The sequence below is a fragment of the Camelus ferus genome, chromosome 7 (genome assembly GCF_009834535.1).
Source record: "Camelus ferus isolate YT-003-E chromosome 7, BCGSAC_Cfer_1.0, whole genome shotgun sequence".
NCBI classification, from domain to species: Eukaryota; Metazoa; Chordata; class Mammalia; order Artiodactyla; family Camelidae; genus Camelus; species Camelus ferus.
In genome coordinates, this window is record NC_045702.1 from 21,621,295 (window position 1) to 21,641,578 (window position 20,284).

General features: G+C 38.8%; 1 protein-coding gene across 1 annotated transcript in view; it reads left to right on the forward strand.

Moving 5' to 3' along the window:
* LOC102513310 (contactin-associated protein-like 2) overlaps window positions 1-20,284 on the forward strand; it is a 1,230,151-nt gene that overhangs the window by 747,923 nt on the left and 461,944 nt on the right. Inside the window, exon 5 of the mRNA XM_032484371.1 lies at window positions 11,704-11,851. Coding sequence (XP_032340262.1) covers window positions 11,704-11,851 — 148 coding nt within the window. The remainder of the gene's footprint in view (window positions 1-11,703; window positions 11,852-20,284) is intronic.

Below are 20,284 nucleotides of genomic sequence, written 5' to 3' on the forward strand. Positions count from 1 at the left end.
GGTCAGGTGCCAGAGGGCATGGGGGCTTGAGTAATCCAGTCTGGAAGAGCCAGAATCTCCCAGGAGGTTAGAAAATAAACCTGGAGGAAACAGAGTCCGACAGCAAAGTGTCCTGGTAGAATTTAAGACTGAAGCAAGAAAGGGGATGGTCTCACCTGTGAAAGGGTAGGGGAAATGAGAACCTTCATCATCCACAGAGAAATTGAAAATATCCAGTGAAGACGGAGAAGTCATTTGAAATCAAATAAAATGTGCAAAATAGAAATGTCTTTGTATAAGAGAGATTCATGGAGAAGACGACTGTTGTGGAGGGATGCTGGAGAAAAGTCAGATAGCCAAGGAGGAACTTACAGGTCCATCATCAGCGATGTTGCTGGTTTCTGTTTCAGAAGAAAAGATAACAGTGAGCAAATTGCAGAAACTCAGCACAGAGAAAGAGGGAACTGCAGAGTACAGCCCATTTGTTTGAAAAATTTCATAAAGGAAAAGAGCAGAGAACTAGGACTAGTAAGAATGGAAGAATATAATGTAAAATGTGTTTTTCCCCCCATGAAAGGGGAGCTTCAAATATAGAAAGAAATTAGAAAAAATGTAGACCCAGAAATGTAAGTTAATTTGGCTCCTTCTCTGTATCTCGAGCATTACCAGTTATTAATCTAGCTATAGAATATAAACATGGTAGGAAGCATGCGTATATTAAATTGAGAAAGAACCAACTCATTATTAATGTTCAAATCAGAGAATACACTTAGTTTCAAAATTATTAATATTTCATGGCGTAAAGCTATCCAAATGAAGAATTTCACATTTTGAAAAGACACAATTTAAAGATGGAAACTGACTTCGCTAATATGGATCATCCACCCTAAATAAAACTTGATTACTTTGTTGATTTTTACGCTGATGAAAGCATTTGGTTCCATATTTAGAACAAGATGTACTCTGGGTACTTCCAGGCATATTCTCGAATTCATTGCCGTTGAAACATCGAATACTTGAGAAGAGCAGTGTTTATGGAGGGTAATCTGAGGCAGTGCAATCCATCCTTTCCTCTGGATACTCTGGACTATTTTTAGATTAAGCCACTCAGCAGACAGCTGAGCACCTACATTGGGAGTTTTGGTTGCCATTGTGTAAGATTGTATTTTGGCATTTCCCCTGGGGCTACACTGATGCAAATTATAAGACCCCTCCTGTGAGATTGGTTGCTGTCTTCTCTTACAGATGCTGTTGGACACTTTGTTCATTGTGTAGCATGGTTCCTTGCACATCAGGACTCACTTGAGAAAGTTCTTTCTGAGCTCAGTACCAGGAGCCTTATGCTCCATCGAGCAACTGGTTAGATTTTATTTTTACAGACAAGATGAATCTCACAACTGAATGTGTCTCCATCTGTGTAGTTTGCCAGGAATCTTAGCAGCAAAGTTTCAGACACAGCCCTACAGAAAATATTTTTTTGTGTGATTTATTTTTATCACAGTAATATATGGGAGAAATATTTTTAATCAAGTTGTACAGAAAGAATTTAATTTAAAAAGCAAAAGTTCTCTTCTCAATAGCTCCCCATCCCTGGTCCCATTCTCTCTATACGCTTATATGACAATTTGTTCACTTATCAATTTAGAAATTATCTATTGACTACTTACTCTTGATATGTCAGATTGTAATCAGCTAACCTACTTTTCCCCATACCTGCACTGTTTTAGGAATTATATCAATTTTTTTTCAAATGTTTAAACCTTTTTTTATTTTTTTTTTTTTTTGGTTAATTTTGTTACTTCTCATAATACACTAAATGAGTGAGTTGTTCTGTCAAGCTTTGGTAATAACTTTTGACTCCTTACTTGAGGGACACAGATAATATTCACCATATTCTTCCTTCTACATTATCTCAAACATTTCCAGCCCCAAACTTCAAAAAGCTATATTGCTGCTGCTGTTATCTGCAGTTTACTGGGAAACCAACAAGTGATCATATATAATTTTACTATTCAGTATAATAGGTGCCATGATATAGGTAAGCATAGGATTTCAAAAATGCATAAGCATTATACAACCTCACTGCGGCAGAGACAATGTTACGTATTTATCAAACTTGCTCCATTTTTCTGCTGCATTTCCCAGTCTCTTCCACACTAAGGTTAAGGCCAGTTAAGATCCATGACCAATGCGATGTGTACAGAAGTCTTACCCTCTACTTCTAAATCTGATTATGACCCCCACCCCTGTACACTTCTCCATGCTTTTTCTTCTCTTTGGTGTCCTTAAGAACCCCAGTGATGAGAACCAAATATGGTGAGCCTGGGTCCCTGAATGACAATGTGGAGCAGAAGAGAGGAATCCAAGATCCCATAGGAATGAACTATGGGGGGACAATGACGCCATCAAAGAGAATGAACCATCTCGTTGGTGTGCTGAGAGCCACTGAGCAAAGGAGGAACCCTAACAGACACCATCATCGTGTGATTCCCATAAAAAATGAAGGGAAAGATAGAAAGAAAAAACTGGACTTGTGAAGACTTTTATTGTTTTTCTAAGTCAAATTACTATTTTACATCATCATTTTTAGTAAATGGTTGGTCTAGTAAAATAATTCTAAAATCTGTTCATTGCTTTGTCAAAGTGAAAAGGATGAGAAATATTTGAATAAAGAGCAGAAGTATCCAGGGAGAGGTTGCTGCTCATATGTGGAGAGAATATTTTGACATTTTTCACCCAATATGTTTGCCATTATTTTGCAATCTAAGAAGAATGTGTTTTTAGCAGAGTTCAAGTGAATTATTACCCAAGTGAACATGGAGATTTGATGGGCAAGCGAGAGCAGGTGTGTGTGTGTGTGTAAATTTTCACATTGTCTCTAACGTTTCTCCCATGGGTTTCACGTAACTTTTACGTGACCGATTTCCTTTTTTCCACCCATGATCCCTGGAATTCCCAGCCGCTTTACATACTGATACTGACTCCCACACACCTCTGGGAAAACTTTATTAGCCTGGTGTCTTACAGAATCAGACTAGCAGGCTGTCCTTTTTTTCTTTTCCCCTGGGTAGAATATTATCAAACATATGATTTATTCACTATAAATAGTCGCTGACCGAGTTTTGGGTGCATCCAGAAATAACAAGAGCTATGGAATGTAATCAGGTGGGAGTTTGGGAATGCACATCTTTACTTATTAATTTAATCGGGCAGTAGATTGATACTTACTGAACACCACCCACTGTGCCGGGAGTGCCAGAAGAGTGGTGGACCAGAAGTTTGATCACCAGCTTCAAAGCTGACTTACATGCTTCTGAAACAGTGATTCGATGGAGAATCACAAACATAAAGAAGTTATTACACGCCAGTGGGAGTGTAACTTGGGCTTGAAGACTCCCATCAAGCTGGCAAAATGAAACATCTACTCCCACATTTTGGTATGAATTGAAAATATGAGGATAATAACATTTAAAATCCAGCAAGAAATAAAATTCCACATAAAGCAGAGAGATTATTGTGATCATGGGTGTATGACATCAACTTCAAGAATAATCTGTGTGTTTCCATGTGTTGTCTTCCTCACATAATTTGCCACCTTTGAGACTTGTTGGTGGCACGAAAATTTCCTTCTAGACTAACTCACACAAGCCCTGGGTGTTCTAGACACACTTTCAGTCTTAAAACCTTTGTGCTAAGATAGACGGTCTCATTCATGTGCCGCAGGAGCCTGTGATGCCTTAGTTCAGTGTTCTTGAAAAGTGAAGATTTAGTGAAAACTAAATATATTTATTCTTTTCATGAAATACTTTCTAAGTTACACTTTGGACCCCACAATAATGAATTTGAGGGGAAAACGTTAGCTCCTGCATCACACAGAGCACATTTCTAAATCCCTATGTGTTTACCTCCAGCCTGATAAATTACATGCTTCAAGGACTGACAAAATGCTTCTCCAAAGTTGGTTTATTTTTAAATGCCAAGTGGCTAAAAAGTCTGATAATTTGAGGCTTTGGCATCCTAGATGAGTTGAGGGGAGGATTCATTCATCTGAAAAATTGTCTTAGATCAGACTTGAGTCCTAACTCTGGTCCACACCTATTCTTTTAAGGTCTGTGAGCTGAAGGGACTTTCACATTTTCAGGTGTTGTTTAAAAAATAGAAATAAAAGGAGGAAGATGAAGTAGATGGGACTGAGAGGCATGCGGCTTGCTAAACTGGAAATATTTACCATTTGGTACTTTACAGAAAAAGTTTTCCTTCCCATCCCTTGAGCCACCAGAACCATTGTGTGAACTATAGGAGAAATATTTAGTGCATATGGTGGGACATTTTTCAGTTATTAAAACTGCAGTGATTATTCAAAAATTAGCATTCTGAAAAACTCACAATTTGTTTAAAGATTCTGATTCTTTCCTGTATATTTTAATAATTTATGGGCCAGTAACCCGGAAGCAGCACTGTAGATTTAGCATTATATTATGTTGCTTTTAGTTTTTATGAAGAGTAAAGCGTTGCGAGCTGCATAAATGCTATGTGAGGTAAAAAAAAAAAAAAAAACAAAAAACCTATCCTGCTAAGCATATGTACAAATCATAGCCAGTAAAGGAGGTTTAATAACAGTGACATGTAATTCGGAAGCTATGTACGTTGGTTTTTCAGTCTTACAATGATGAATTTCACTGGTGCATTTGTGTGTCCACAAAGCATATGCTAATGTGTGACATTTGTCTAAATGAAGGTTAAATTTTAAAGGATAGTGTTCTACTCGAGAAAGATTCAAATTCACTATAATTTTTACATTTTTGATGCAGATTTCCAAATCTTAAAGGTTTTGTGAAAATCAGCTCTGTCTTACCTTGGTTTTTAATTCCTTTTTTACATCCATGTAGAAAAGTACCCGTGAATGTGAGTCAAGTCATGTGGGGGAAAATATGCTCCTTTTCAAGCCCAATGATGCTGTAGTCATTATTACTTAAAAAGTATTTGCACTATAGCAGACCCGACTTTGTTTCTTTTTAATAGTAAACATATCATTCAAACTTTTCAATTGCTTGTGTTAAAATTTGCAGAGAAGCTTTGCCTAATGATCACACAATAGGAGCATCTTCAGAGAAAATGCATGAGAAAAGGAAATACTAATTTTGTCAAAATCTGTGGAAATGAAAATGAAAAGTAAAGGATGCAGGCAGAATGTATTAACTAACAAATGGGCCAAAAATCAAGTGTACATCCAAAATGTGGTATAATAAAAATTGTCTATCATACTTTAAATTTGATATTCGAGTAGGCAGTATCAAATATCAAAAAGAAAATGTGTTTTGCCTAAATAGAGAAAACTTTTCTCCCAGCTGAAGATTTGATTCTCAGGCAAAGGTCAGAGTGGGAGTGGACATGATTGTTACTTTGCCTTGGTTTGCCCACACCAGCTCTGCAGCATCCAGAGCCTGAGCCTGAATTTCCCTATTTGAAAAAAACAGCATCTAATTTCCCTGAGCCTGAGTTTCCCGTCTGAAAAATAAAACAGCATCCCTACCAAACTTAGAATTTTCTGTGAGGCACACACAATACAGATGTGTACTGGAACCCTTTAAATAATGAAGTGATCTATCAATATTAGATGTTATTTTTATTAAATCGATGGCCTCATCTTTTCCTGTGTTCTTGATGTTTCCAAATACTGCAGTATAAAAGACATTTCACGTATATTTACACCTTTATATTCAAGACAATGATTGGTCATCCCTACACCATTCTTTTGAAATGTTTTCAGCTTCAATTAGGGTAATGTCTTAAATCTTAATATGCTTGGGAACGAAAAGGATTACAAAAAGCACCATCTACTGATGCTGTGAATCCTGAAGAAAACACCATCTGCCATAAGTTTGTTCATAAATAATAAATGTTACCCTTTCTGAAAAGCTATCCTCAACATCACAGATTCTCTATGTGACCTTTTAATTGGGTGGTGAAGTCCCAGCTGCAATATATTTGTCTTAATTATCTTTCCCTTCAAATATCATTGTATTAGTCAATGTTAAATAAGCAAACAAACAAACAAATGAGGACACAGGTCAACTGACGATAAGCCCATAGGTTTTCTTCAGCAAGCTCTGAATTTAGATGCTGAGATGAACTTACGTTGTCTTTCCCTGACATCCATCTCTTTATAACACAGAGGGGCCGACAGGCGCTCAGGGGAAGGAGAACTTTCATTCCTGGTGCTTCTGGGTTTTGTTTTGTTTTCTCCACACGTGCCAGGCAGTTGGAATCCAGGATACAAGAGGGGTCCTGTTCTCCTCCTTCAACATCCACATCCACACCACCCTTCCCGCCTTCTCCCCAAACAGCCCCGCTCCTCTGGGGCACCTGTCACCAGACTCTTCCATCTACTCTTATCCTATGTTTTATGTTAGGCTGTAGTCTTCTACTGTTCTCCTAGGAACTTTGCTTTATTTCGGGAGAGGGATTTTAGTGGCCTCAATCTTCAAAATTAAATTATGTGGCTTTTTGACTTAAAACTCTCTGGTGGATTTCCTTCCCGCTCATTTAGCATGAAATTTGCACCGTTGTCATGGCCTACAGGCCCTCCTCGCTTGGTCGCTGTGTTCCGTAAACTCAGTTCCTCGCTGTCCCTGGAACATGCAAAGTCAGCTCAAGGTGTTTGCATCTTTGGCCTTTGTGGATACAATACAGGTACTTTAATATACCTACCAGCACACCTGGGAGAAATTGTGAGTTCAGTTCCACACCACCTCGATAAAGTGAATGTCACAGTAAAGTGAGCCCCTTAAAGTTTTTGGTTCCCCAGTAAACCAGTGTAAAAGTTCTGTTTACATCATACTGTAGTTTATTCAATGTGCGATACCATTATGTCTGAAAAAGTAGATGTATCTTAATGTGGAAACACTTCATTGCTAAAGCAATACCAGCCATCATCTGAGCCTTTAAGGAGCTGTGATTGCTTTGCTGGTGGACGGTCTTGCCTTGATGCAGGTGGTTGCTAGCTGACTAAGGTGGTGATTGCTGAAGGCTGGGGTGTCTGATGCAATTTCTTAAAATAAGATAACAATGAAGTTTGCTGCATCAATTGACTTTTCCTTTCATTTAAACACTTAGAGGTCATTGCCGGGTTGTGAATTGGGCTAATTTCAATACTGCTCTGTGTCAGGGCATAGCAAAGCCCAAGGAGAGGAAGCGAGATCAGGGAGCGGCCAGGCAGTGGAGCACTGAGAACACACGCATTTATAGGTTACGTTTGCTGTCTTTTAGGGGTGTCCATGGTGCCCCAAAACAATTACAGTAGTGACATCAAAGGCCCTGATCACGAATCACGTTGGGAGCATAACACCACAGAGCAGGGCTGAAGTATTGCAGGAATGACCAGATGTGACACAGAGACACGGAGCGAGCCAATGCTGTTGGAAAAATGGTGCCAATAGACTCACTCCAGGCAGTGTTGCCTCAGACTTTCAATTTTTAAAAAACAGTATCTGCAAAACACAATAAAGTGAAGTCCAATAAAACGTGTGTGTATAATATGCAGCAACTTATATGCAACTCAGCACAAGCAATACACGTATTCATTGTGGATGATTTATCATTGGTCCCACTTTGTACACCGTACCACGCACTTTAGTCATTTCATGTCATGAGAACGGAAACACTGCATCATTCACACCTGTGTCGGCAATGATTTGGACAGTATCTGGTGCCTAGCGGGCTCTCAGGAATTCCCTGAGTGAATGTATGAGTGGCTGGATCAGTGAATGACTGTATGAATGAATCGTTCCAGCAGAAGTGCCGGACTCGAGTCTCACCGAGTTAGGCGTCCACCCGTGGTGTCAGAGCGCGGCGCCTGCCTCTCGGGAATCAGGTGGATTAGGAGTGACGTCTGGGTGACATTGTAAAGAAAACCCAGATGCTGTTATTCGAAGAGCGGAGGTTGCCGAGGAGGGCAGGAACGGATGTCTGCCGTTGTATCCCTGCTTCTCTCTTTCCGTCACCAGTGCCTGTGTGTCAATACCTTGGAACAGGTTGGTTGATATCTTTTCTCTTACTCCCTTCTCTCCAAATGTTGTTTTCTTTGGAAATATTATATCTGTCCTTTATTTTCTTATTTTCCCGTACCACCGCAGGGCATTCTCTCTCAATTCCTTGTTGCTAGTCTTTTTGGTCCCAGTATGATGTCCCACCATCCAGGATCTCCTGAATACGGCTCTATTAAAATGAACGCACGCTAGCTTCTTTTGCCCCTGGACACACAGAACCTGTTAAGGCACGCATGATTTTCCAATATGAACACTTCCTCCCAAACCGACTTACGTCCTTATTACCTCTTCCTGAGTATACCTTAGTCCCTGTTTTCAGAGTCCACAGTCTTCGTTCTAAAATGGATTCTACCGATAAGCTAGTCAGATCTTTTTGGGGGAGAGACATCCGGAGAAAGAATGAAAAAAAAACTGAGGACTTCAGAAGTTACCCCTAATGACCAAAATTCCAGCACAACTACAACTAGACTCTGGGTGTCTTTAACCCAAGATCTGAGCTCCTTCTCTGCCAGGCTTACCCTGTTCTCTCCTGTGTCCTGCTTTCCTCTCTGTCTCCTGAACACCATTCCACCCTCTTACACAGCTGAGGTCTAGCTCCTTCTGTAGTTTCCCTGATTACAAAGATCTCATAGCGCTCCAGTCTTCTTGGAACTACCAGTTACATCATGCACTTCTGTTTTTTGTTTTTTTTTTTCATTGCTGCCTTTTGCAATATTTTTTTTCATATTTTATTTTAGGCCTGTGATAGCATGATTTATAATAAGAAATATATATCTTAGTCTTTATCCTTATCCATGCTTTCTTCCAGACAGCTTCTGAAACTCTTGGAATTTCCTAAGTGATAACTGTAGTAAAGCAGAAATGGGTGTCTTTTGTTATTCATAACAAGTTCTTTTCAACCACACCTGAGTTTATGTCTCTGGGTGATTTTGGAAAGCTCCTGGATGACCCTAAGATGGGTTTGTTAGTAGGGGAACCTGCCATGGGATTAAAGAGTTGGCAATTTTAGCCTCAACCTGTTCTCTGGGAAGGAGAGAGGGGCTAGAGATTGAGTCCGGTCACCAATGGCTGATGATTTAATCAACATGCCTGTGTAATGTGGCTGCTATAAAAATCTTTGAAGTTGGGATTCTGAAAGCTGGGTGAACAGGTGGAGGTGCTGGGAGGGTGGTACACCTGGAGAGGGCGTGGAAGCCCCTTGCCCCTCCCACACACCTGGCTCCATGCCTCTCTTCCGTCTGGCTGTTCCTGAGTTGTATCCTCTCCAATAAACCAGTCATCTAGTAGGTAAACTGTTTTCCTGAGCCCTGTGAGCCACTCTGGGAAGTGGTTAAACCCAAGGAGGGGGCTGTGGATCCTCCAGTTTATGGTCTGTCAGGATCATAGGTGACGGAGTGGACTTGAGATTGGCATCGGAAGTCGGGATGGTCTTGGGAGCCTGAGCCCTTCACCTGTGGGGTCTGATTCTGTCTCCAGGTAGATAGTGTCAGAGTTGAGTTGAATGATGGGACACCCAGCTGTGTCCACGGAGATTGTGGAATCACTGGACGTGTGCGAAGACCCACACACCTGGCATCAGAAGTGACGTGCTGAGAGTAGAAGAGAAGCATTACAGATGTCTCAGAAAAAGGGTTCCAAGAAAGTTACTTGCCATTTTTAACATTCATCTACCCCCTACCATCATGTTGAGCATATAGTTGTTTCTTAATTTAAAACCGTTTGCTGGCTTTTGTTGAATATTATTTAAAGCAACATTTTAGAGTACGCTGTCTGCAGTCAAGGGTTTACTTCAGGTGATTTTGGTCAGAGATTCTCACTGCTGTTGCTTTTGATGCCAGAAAAACCAATAGTGATATTAAAATGCCACCATGGTTTAATAAAGTAGTTAAATTTGTGGCTTATTTATAAAGATAAAAGCTGACAAGAAAAATACTTAAAAAGGAAAGTAAGTCTTTTTACTATCTTTTTTGTTATTTTTCTTGATCAAACATCAGCAAGATGCAAAGAAGATGTCTTATTTAAGTGATAAAACTTAAGATCTAAAGCTCGAATAGTTTTGTCCAAAGAGGGACTGAAGAAGAGTGTAGCTGCTTGGAAAAGGCAATGACAGTCTCCAGCTTGAGAAAAACCAGGGAGAAAACAATAGAAATTATTACTGAAGAGCACCCTAATTTCCAAAGCATGTAATTGTACATGTTGTAGGTTATTACCCGTTGTGCAGATAGCTGGGGCCATCCAAATAATCTATAAAATATTTAAGTCCTGGGGAAATACTTCAATATGCCTCCCATATTACTAGGTTTTACATTACACATTCTGTGTTCTGGAGGCCAGGAGTGCGACTGGGGAGTGACCTTTTACCACAAACCTCTCTCTCTGATGTTTGTGTGCATTTAAACCAGAGCCTCCTGTTTCAGAGCCACTGTGTACCTTTTATTTATCTCTTTATTTGCTTCTTATTAATTTCATCTTTGAAAAGTTGTGGTAAGTTTTTAAGAGATTAAAACAACTCCTGATTTTATATAGAAGCAAATTCAAAACCTCAGGTCAAGAATACAACACACCAGTGATGCGACACGGTGCATATGTTGTATCTTTTTGTGATGAAAAACGTCGTGCTGTTTTTAAAATTCTTTCAGAGTTTAAAAAATTCTTTAAACAAATATCAAAGGGGATCTAGCTTTCCAAAAACTCAAGTTCTCAAAGATCGAGACGGCTAGAATGTGCCTGTGAAACTGTAGCTGTTCGTGTATGAAGCAGCACACACATGCATTTCTCATTCAACTCATATTCTAAAATATGACGGCCTCTCACTTTAAATCTTCCTCAGATTTAATTGTATGCTGACACTTTTCCTATTATTAGATTGTTGTTATGAGATTCTCTCTGAGTGCGGTATCTGTGCCTCTCCCAATCCTTGTGTCCCCCATATTAACTTGCTTTGTACTTACTATGCAAGAGAGATTTTATACATGTTTGCTGCCGAATGATGGCCCTGCTCAAAGAACATCCATGTGTTCTCTGCTGAAAAAATATAGAGAGAGAAAATACGAACTTTCAAAATGAAAGATTCCTGGAAAATGACTTTTTTGACAGAATCTTCTATATATAAGGGCAATGAAATAAACATGTTTCTGACCCCATCAGATAAGTTTATGCTAATAAAAGGTAGAAGACCCTGGCCTCTGCACCCCACATTCAATTGCTCTTTTTATCAAACTGATGTTGGAAAAAATTCAGATTTCTAATAATGGCATGGGAAGGTAATGTAGAGAAGATTTTTTTAAAAAAGCAAGAAATATGCTTGGAGTCTATGAAAAAGTGTTTACTGTGTAATTTAAATGTGAAACAGTAGAGCTTGTAATGTAAATGTTTATTGGCTACACCGGTGAATGCCATTTGTGTGTGTGTGTGTGTGTGTTTAACATGTGTGTGCAATTCTACATATTGAAAGGACCCATGGAAACTTTGGCCAAGTTCTTATTTAAAACAGGACGTATTTTCAAATAAAGTATAGAAGCTTTTTTTTTTTTTTTTTCCAGATTGTTTATGGTTTAGAGAATATAAAATCCCTCCTTTGGATCAGAAAGTTTAAGTTTATTTTAGGTCATAGGGAACACGGTTGTGTCTGAAGTGTTTGATCCCCCTAATTCTGGACTCCCGTGTCTTTCTCCAGGCATTTCCTGGCAACGTCAACGCCGACAGTGTGGTCCGGCACGAGCTGCAGCACCCGGTGGTCGCCCGCTACGTGCGCATCGTGCCCCTGGACTGGAACGCGGAGGGGCGCATCGGGCTCAGGGCCGAGGTCTACGGCTGCGCGTACTGTGAGTGCCGCCCTGCTGACGCTCGTCGTGGAAGCTGGGGGTGGGGGGGGGGCTTTCTCATCTTCACTTAATTAGCGACTTCCTTGCTTTGCATTATGTGATACTTGTTGCCTTTTCTGACGCTAAATTGCCATCTCTTTCTTTACAAACATAGACAGGTTGTTTGTATGTTATAAAGCATATTTACTTGTTTACAGAAACACACATATAGGAATACCTTAAGAGTATCTTAAGTAGAGAATTTGGGAAATGGTGTTTGTGCAATAGCCTAAAACAGCAAAGCTTACTAACTAAATTGTTTGGAGTCTTGTGAAATATTGAAAAAGTAGGAGCCTATACATGTTATCCCTCTTTTTGCCCCTTGGTGATGGGTTTTGAAAACATTCTTAAGCACTTCCTTCCACTTCTCTTCAGTTGTTATCTTTTACTATTTGAAAGCCAACCAGTGAGGTTTAATGTCAATTGTTATTTTCTGTTTTATTTTTTTCCTTTTAAAAACTTACACGGTCACCTACCTATAAAGCTTATTTTCCTTTAATCATGTTTTAGATTACTCTTTTGTATTTCTTGAATACATTTGTGTTTGTGTGTGTGTGTGTGATGATTCCAGTATATGGATTTTTAGGACTGTAATTCTATCATTTTTCTGCTCATTTTTGCTGATGGGGCTTGGTTTCTCCTCCTCTTCCTCCTCCTCCTTCTTTCCTTCCTTCCTTCTTCTTAGCCTTCTTGCCTGTATATCCGTATCCTTATCTTTATGCTCGTCCATCTTGACTGGGACAAGTTTCTTCTAAACTTTATCTGTGGAACATCTTTCAGGCCAAGTCTGATGGTGGCTTCTTCTGGAAAGATTGATCTTTGCTTATTTGCTTCTAGGAAGGCAATACTAACACAGCATAACTTTAAAGATGACTTGAGGCTCTTTGAAGCCCCTGGGTAGTACACATGCGGTCTGCAAACATATGATTTGCCAGCACTGGCCTTGGAATATGAATTCTCTGGTGAAACAGCCCACTCTTCCCAGGAAGTTTTTCTTCCTGTTCTCATTGGCTGGAGGAGGAGGGGTACTGGGTGTGGACCGGCCAGGAATTAGGGTATCAGTTTCATGCAAGGAGTTTCCTGTTAGACTCTCCCCTACCCCCTTCCTACAGGCCCACAGAAACAGAAGCTTCACTGTAATCAGCAAACGTGAATGTCCTGTTGGGCCAGCTTTTAAAAATTAGCCAAATGTTTTGCAGTTGATAATAAAAGACACAGAGACCTTTCACCTCTGTATGGATTTAGTAGCTGTAATGATGACCAAGTCATATTTTATTTATCTGTGGGCAAATCATTGTGCGGAAGCTGAGCTAGTTACTACAAAGGGGCCAAGGAGAGCATTTTAAAACATTTATAGGTGTTTATTTTATTTGGTCATCACTTTATTATAGCAAATATAATGAGTAGAGAGACAGACAGATTTAGTTCTTCAGGAGAGTGTGTATCTTGAGGAGGAAGGTTTCAGGAGAAGCCAGAAACGAACCCTAGCATAAATTTGGGTCCTTTCTCCTCTGTGGTCTGGGTATTGACAGGCACAGAAGCTTGTGTTTACATGCATTCTAGCTGTCAGCATCATGATGGGAAGGCCAAGACAATACGTGATGTTTTTGTCTCTATGATATATTTCTAAGGAGCGTGTTCAAGTTTCCATAAATGAAAATAAGTAATACTCTCCATGGAAACCATGATGTGTGTGATTTATTTTATTAATAATTATTTTTTGAGTAATTTTATGGGTCATAAAATATGCTAAGTATTAGTAATATCACAGTGAAAAAGAAAAACATGGTATGAGAAACAAAGTGGAGTGATTAATCTAGTACGAGTGTTTATTAGGATACTAATAATGAGGGTTAAAGTCTGCCCGAAGGCTCACACCCTTGAGTGATGGAGCTGAAAAGGAAGCCAGACGTACTGGTGGTACAACCAGAGCTCCCTACCACTGTTTTGCTTTTTAGCTCTTTAATTCTAAGAAAGTTGACACCCATGTCACTGTCACCAGGTCGAGAAATGAATTACATGACACCCCAGAAGCATCCATTGAGTCCTCACCCAGTTACTACTACTTGTGAAAGGTAAAAAAATCACCTGATTTGTATTCCCATAGAGTAGATTGTTTTTCTTTTTTAAAATCTCATATACATAGAATTATAAAATATGCATTATTTCTCCTCTGACTTCTTTTGTTCAAAATAATATTTGTGAGAATTACCCATGTTGTTTGAGGCATTTATTTTCATGAGTATTATTGCTCTGTTGTTTATAGTCTGCAATTATTTATTCATCTCATGTCGATGAACATTTGAGTTGTTTCCAGTTTTGGGCTATTTCAATAGAACTGCTATAAACATTTCTCATGGGTGTAGACCTCGGAAGGGGCAATACTGAGTTAGGATATGTGTGTGTTTAACTTTGTTAATAATGACACATTTTCCCAAAGTGGTTGTATCAATTTAGATCCTCAAAAATCACTGTACAGGAGTTTCCTAGTCGCTCTATGAATTCAGACATTTAGTAGTGATTTGAAAGTTTTAGCCATTCTTTAATTGCAGTTTAGGTTTAATGAACATTTTCCCGATTTTTAAACATGTTCAGCTTACTGGTGATTTGTATACCTTTTTCTTTGAAGGGTTTGTTCAAGAACCTTGCCCATGCTTCTACTGGGTTGTCTTTTATTTATCTGTTTTCTAATCATTTTGAGTAGGTTTTACAGCCAACCATGTCTTTTTTTTTTTTCTCATTCTCATTATGATTGCTAAACAAGCATCTTATTTTTGAGACGACTTTCTTTAAAAATAATCATTTGAAAACTGACACTGTCAATGCAGTTACTCTAGAATCCACAATAAAGGGTAAAACCAGCTTGCCAAAAGGCTCATAGTCCATTGACTCAAGTCTGGCTTAAAATATGACAGCATGTTCTACAGTCATTTCAAGTAGCTTTGTAAAATGTTGAGTTAGTGCTCTTATGAGATTTTCCATCAAGCCTGGACCTTGGCAATCACAGGACAGGAAGGAGAAATATGTGAAGCTATATAGAAAGCTAGACTTTTCTAGTGTATAAGCCTCTCTGGGGGAAAAAAAATCATATACTTTGGAAAACTGTATCAACATTTATACCAATAGATGCCGGTAAAGTAAATGATAAATTGGCAACATAAAGTAAGGTAGAAGTTGAAAAATAGCAGTGTAATGGGTTGTGGTAAGTTGGATAATGGCTCCCAGAGATATCAGGTCATGATTCCTGGAACCTGTAAAAGTTACTTCTTAAGGCAAAACGTTTGCAGGTGTAATTACGTTAATGGTCTTTACACATGGAGATTATCATGCATTACCCATGCATCCTTATAAAAGGTAGGCGGAGGATTTCACAGACAGGAAAGAGGGGGCAGTATGACCACAGAGGCAGAGATATGGCCCTGGAGTGATGAGGCTATAAGCCAAGGAATGTGAGCTGACTCGAAACTGGAGGAGAAACAGAACAGATCCTCCCCTGGAGCCTCCAGAGGGATTGTGGTCCAGCCGACCGACCCATTGGCTTCAGCGCAATGAATGAAACTGATCTGGGACTCCTGCCTCCAAAACTGTGAGAGAACAAATTTCCGTTTTTTTCAATCCACCAAGTTTGTGGTAACTTGTTATAGCAGCAACAGGAAACAGATACAAGCATCAGTATCATTTTAGAAAATAAAAAAACATAAAAATAGCTCTAGAGCAATGCTCTGCAATTTAACTTTATACAAATATGTAAATATTCTAAATCTGCTCTAGCCACTACCCACATGTGGCTGTTGAGCACTAGAAATGTAGCTAAGACAAGTGAGAACTAAATTTTTTAAAATTTTGATTCATTTGAATTACAATTAGGTGGTGTGACTGCTGGTTACCATATTGGAGGGTACAGATTATAAGAACCAAAACATCTGCTTCTTATTATTTTTCTCCCATATTCTTTTATTATTTAAAAAAAAAAAAAAACCTGTAACATTTATTTTTCAAATGATGGCCTCTGAGTTCTTTTTTTGCCCCTAGATTGGAAAGCAATTATTTATTTATTTGTTTGTTTGTTTTAATTCAGAGGGTTTTTTTTTTTTAGTTGAAATATAGTCAGTTTACAATGTTGTGTCAATTTCTGGTGTACAGCATAATGTTTAGAGAGCAGTCATTTAGTCATCCTGGAAGCTGTCTTCATTGTCAGAAATTTGGTGCCTAGTCATTCCCCTAACCAGACCATTTTCCAAGCCCATGTCCAGATTCAGTTATTTTTCACATATCTATGTGTGAAGAATGCAAAATACACTTATGTCTTTTCCAAGAAACATATACATGTTTACAATAAGAAAAAGATGAGTTAAAATATTTGTTGTGGACTGCTTTCCCAAAATTACTGTGATTTAAATTTACCTGTAGTGGAGTTCATGTGGGAGTGGAACCTTAGAAGATGGTCTGCTTTTTTTGTTTGTTTTGAACCTAGTGAACTATTGTCTCAAGGGCTTCGTTTGAGTTTTCAATGGGAAGGAAATCACAGACCTTTGAGTGGAGAAATGTGGTCCAGATACGTTTTGTCCTCATGAGAGTAGCAGCCTTGTGTATTCCAGGGTCCCAGCAAGGAGAAGCCAGGCTTTGATCACTCCCATGGAAGAGAAATGAATTCTCTCATCTTTTTGGAATCCCCTCAGGGGGTTGATCTGAGCTCTGCCTTATACCTGCAGGTTGGGGGATGGATTTGTACTTCTTTTGCTTCAGAGTTGGCCAGAAGAACTAGAGACGGAGAAATATCAATGTGAACCTTGCTTCTACTGGAGTCTGTGCCGACCGTAATTCCCCTGGTGTTGGTCATCTTTCTTCTGTGCAGTCAGTCCTTCGATGGTCACTCTGTCATTGGAGAAATTAGCTACTTCTCAGGGTTGAAAATGGAAGTTCACTGTATTTCAAATGGAGGGAGAAGTTCAGTTCCAGGCCACTGCTTTTAAGCCTTTAGGGCTTCTGCTGTTTTGTTTTCCTGTCTTGCCTTGATGATAATATGAATTCCAGCTTCAGTGAATTTAGACTCATTTTAAATTATTCTGCTCTCTGCATTTGGTGTTCCCTCAAGTTTAGTTGAAACAAGTGCGTGCTGTTATTTTTAAAACTTAACGACATTCCCCGTGTCTTTGGACTCAGTAAGCTTTCTCCCAGAGCACTGATGCTAATCTTCTCACTCTGTACCGAAGGGACTTCGTGAAGTGGGAGGGAGAGGTCTCAGTTTAATAACTTTAAACATCATTTATGGCTGCAGTCCTGAAACATTCACTTTACAAAAGCCCAACATGGTGTATTGATTAAAGCAATGAGCGTTTCTGATGACAAATACTAAATTCACTTTTAACCAGAGCCTTCGTACGAGTAAGGTCAGCCCCTTGGCGAACCAGGATGCACACAGCCAAAGTAATGTTTATAGATGCCTTCGATTTGGATAAATAATTAATGAAGCCTATGTATATTGCCCAGTGCAAATCATGGTGGAAAATAAGTGCCAGACTTGGGGAACACATCTCAGAAGATGCCAGATACAAATAGAAGAAGGGCAGCATTTTGTCCTTTTCATGCTGTGCTAATGAGAATGCTCTCTTTTAGGGAACCCAGACTAACGCCCATGGCGCCCAGCTTCCAGGGCAAGAGCTACCACCGTGTGTACATGTATTAGGTTTCTAGGGCTGTTGTAACACAATACCAACAACTGTGTGGTTTAAGACAGCGGAGATTTATTCTCTCACAGTTTTGGAGAGCATAAGTCTGAAATCAAGGTGTTAGCGGCATGAGTTCCTTCTGGATGCTCGGAGGGAGGAACTGTCCCAGGCCTGTCTTCTAGCTTCTGGTGGCTGCTGACAATTCCTGGTGTCCCTTGATGTGCCGTGGCATCATTCCAATGTCTGCCTCTGCCTTCACGTGGCCTTCTTACAAAGATACCAGTCATTGGATTTAGGATCCACCCTAACTCAGCATGACCTCATCTTAAAGGAACTAATTACATCTATAAGAATTCTATTTCCAAATAAGGCCACGTTTTGAATTTCTGGGTGGTGATGAAATTGGGGACAACGTTACTCAACTTAGTGCAAGATTTATTCATTAAAATTGGTAAGACTTTCCTTTTAGATCCATTTAGCTGGGCAGAGAAATAAGAAACACTTCTGCAAGTCAACCTATGTTTTCCTGTTGGCATTAGATATTACTGATGTCTAATGTTAAATGTATTTTGCATAATACTTGTATTATTGTATTCTGTATTCATCACACACATGTGCATACATATACACACACATACATATGAAGTAAGAGATTTTTATGTTGCTGGGGGATCAATATATTATGACACAGATTCATCAATCCCATTAGCACTTTATTGAATTCTATTTGTAAATCATTTTGCTAATTTAAAATCTAATGCAAATTGGATCATATCACACATGTGCTTAAAACACTTTGTGATGCTACATTGCCTATAAAGTGTAAACTGTTAGCTTGAAACATAGTGCCCTCGCTCTTACCTCCACCGTCTTGTACCCTGTCATTTCCACATTGAGCTTTATGCTCCACTAAGACAAACTATTCCAACCTCCAAATGCATGACCTGCGTCTATAACATCTACTCATCCAGGATGCCCTCTTCAGTTGCAGTGCCTTCTCCATTATTCAGCACCTGACCAATCTGTCTTTTCCAAAATTCCATTGAGATGCAATTTCCAACAAGAAGACTCCTCTGAATTTCCAGAATGAACCACATCTTTTTTTTCCCTTTACTCCTACTCCACTATGTAAACGTTTCTAGTGGAATATCAAACATTCCAAAATATAGCAGACTGTAAGATATTGAAGGGAGAGGGCAGTCATCTTATTTTTGGGAATTCCACTCATTAGCAGACCCCCTGCACACAGTTACGTTTGCAGAACTGAAGTGACGTCAGATGTAAACCGTACAGACTTAATCGATTCCCTCGATGAAAACCGACTCCTGTTTGATGTTGGATAGATTCTTCCCTGGGTTGAAAAAGGATATGATTCTATTGCATCATATTGGTGCTCTCGGGGCCTACAGAATGTTGAAATAACTGCTAGAATATGTTAATAAATGTACCAACAGCGCCATGTAAAAAAAAAGAACTCAGTATTTATTTTTCTAATTAAATAGTTCTAGACCTTGTGTTATTTCTGTTTAATATGATCTTACAGCACAGTTTCATGAGCCGCTTCATAGATTACACATATGAATTGCTTAGCTTAGCATCAGAGGAGAAAATACCACAGTCTTATTAATTAAATGTGAACTTTATATCAAGATTAATGTGAAAATCAAAGTAAATCAGTATAAAAATAGATGTAATAGCCACTGAAGTCAGGTTACACACAGTAAAGGGGTAATTAAAATTGTTGTGCTGGTGTGTAATGTATGCAAGAGCATGCTGTGGTCTTAAGTTTTTATGCAGTTAGATAAAAATAAACTTGATATGTTATAACAAGGAATGGCCCGTTATTAAGACAACTGGAACTTAGTCTCAAGCACATAGTGTTCTCCAGTTCTTTAAAAAGTGGGCTGTGCTTCAGACTGGAATTGGAATACTTTGTAACAGACTATTTCTGTATATATATATCTACTTGGGGCTCACCTTGGTGCTGATAATGCCTCAGCTGATACTTCTTGCAGCAGTCTGGTATTTTCCAGATGGTGAAAATATCCTGGACAATTTGCATCCTGGTCTTTACTATCTTAACAACCTAAATTTAAAAGGATAGGTGTAAAAAGATAATAAGGTATTGTCATTTTATACGATTCAAAAGTCAGCTACTCAGTAGGTCTCCTTCCTGGGTTGACATTTGAGAGTGACATTTGCATGGAAAGGAAATTTACAATATGACAAACAAAGAATTGCATTCTCATTTTTCATGTCTATAGAGATACATGTTATCAGCATTTAATTAATTTTTTTTCCTCTGTAATTTATTTGCCTGGAAGATAGTTACTATTCAGTCTATTCAGTGGGAAACCATGGCAAATTATCATTCTGCTTAGGTGCAAGACAGTCACAGGGGGCGGATAGTTTATGTTTCGGAAAAATATTGGTCAGTGATTTAGAATTAGATTTACATTGTATTGCTTACTACAAAATCTAACTTTAAATTTACCCTCAAAAATTGTCAACGTTCACATAGAAAATCAACAAGGTTGATGTAGCACAAACTAAAATTATTAGTAAAGAAAAACATCACGCTCATGTTTGCAGCCCTGAATTAGGAATAATCATATACTTTACTGTAAAGTAAGAGAGAATATATTTTTATGTAAATGTTAGTCCGAAATTCTTTTCGTAAAATAATTTTCCAAGGAAAATAGACGTATTAAAACAAAGCATGTCA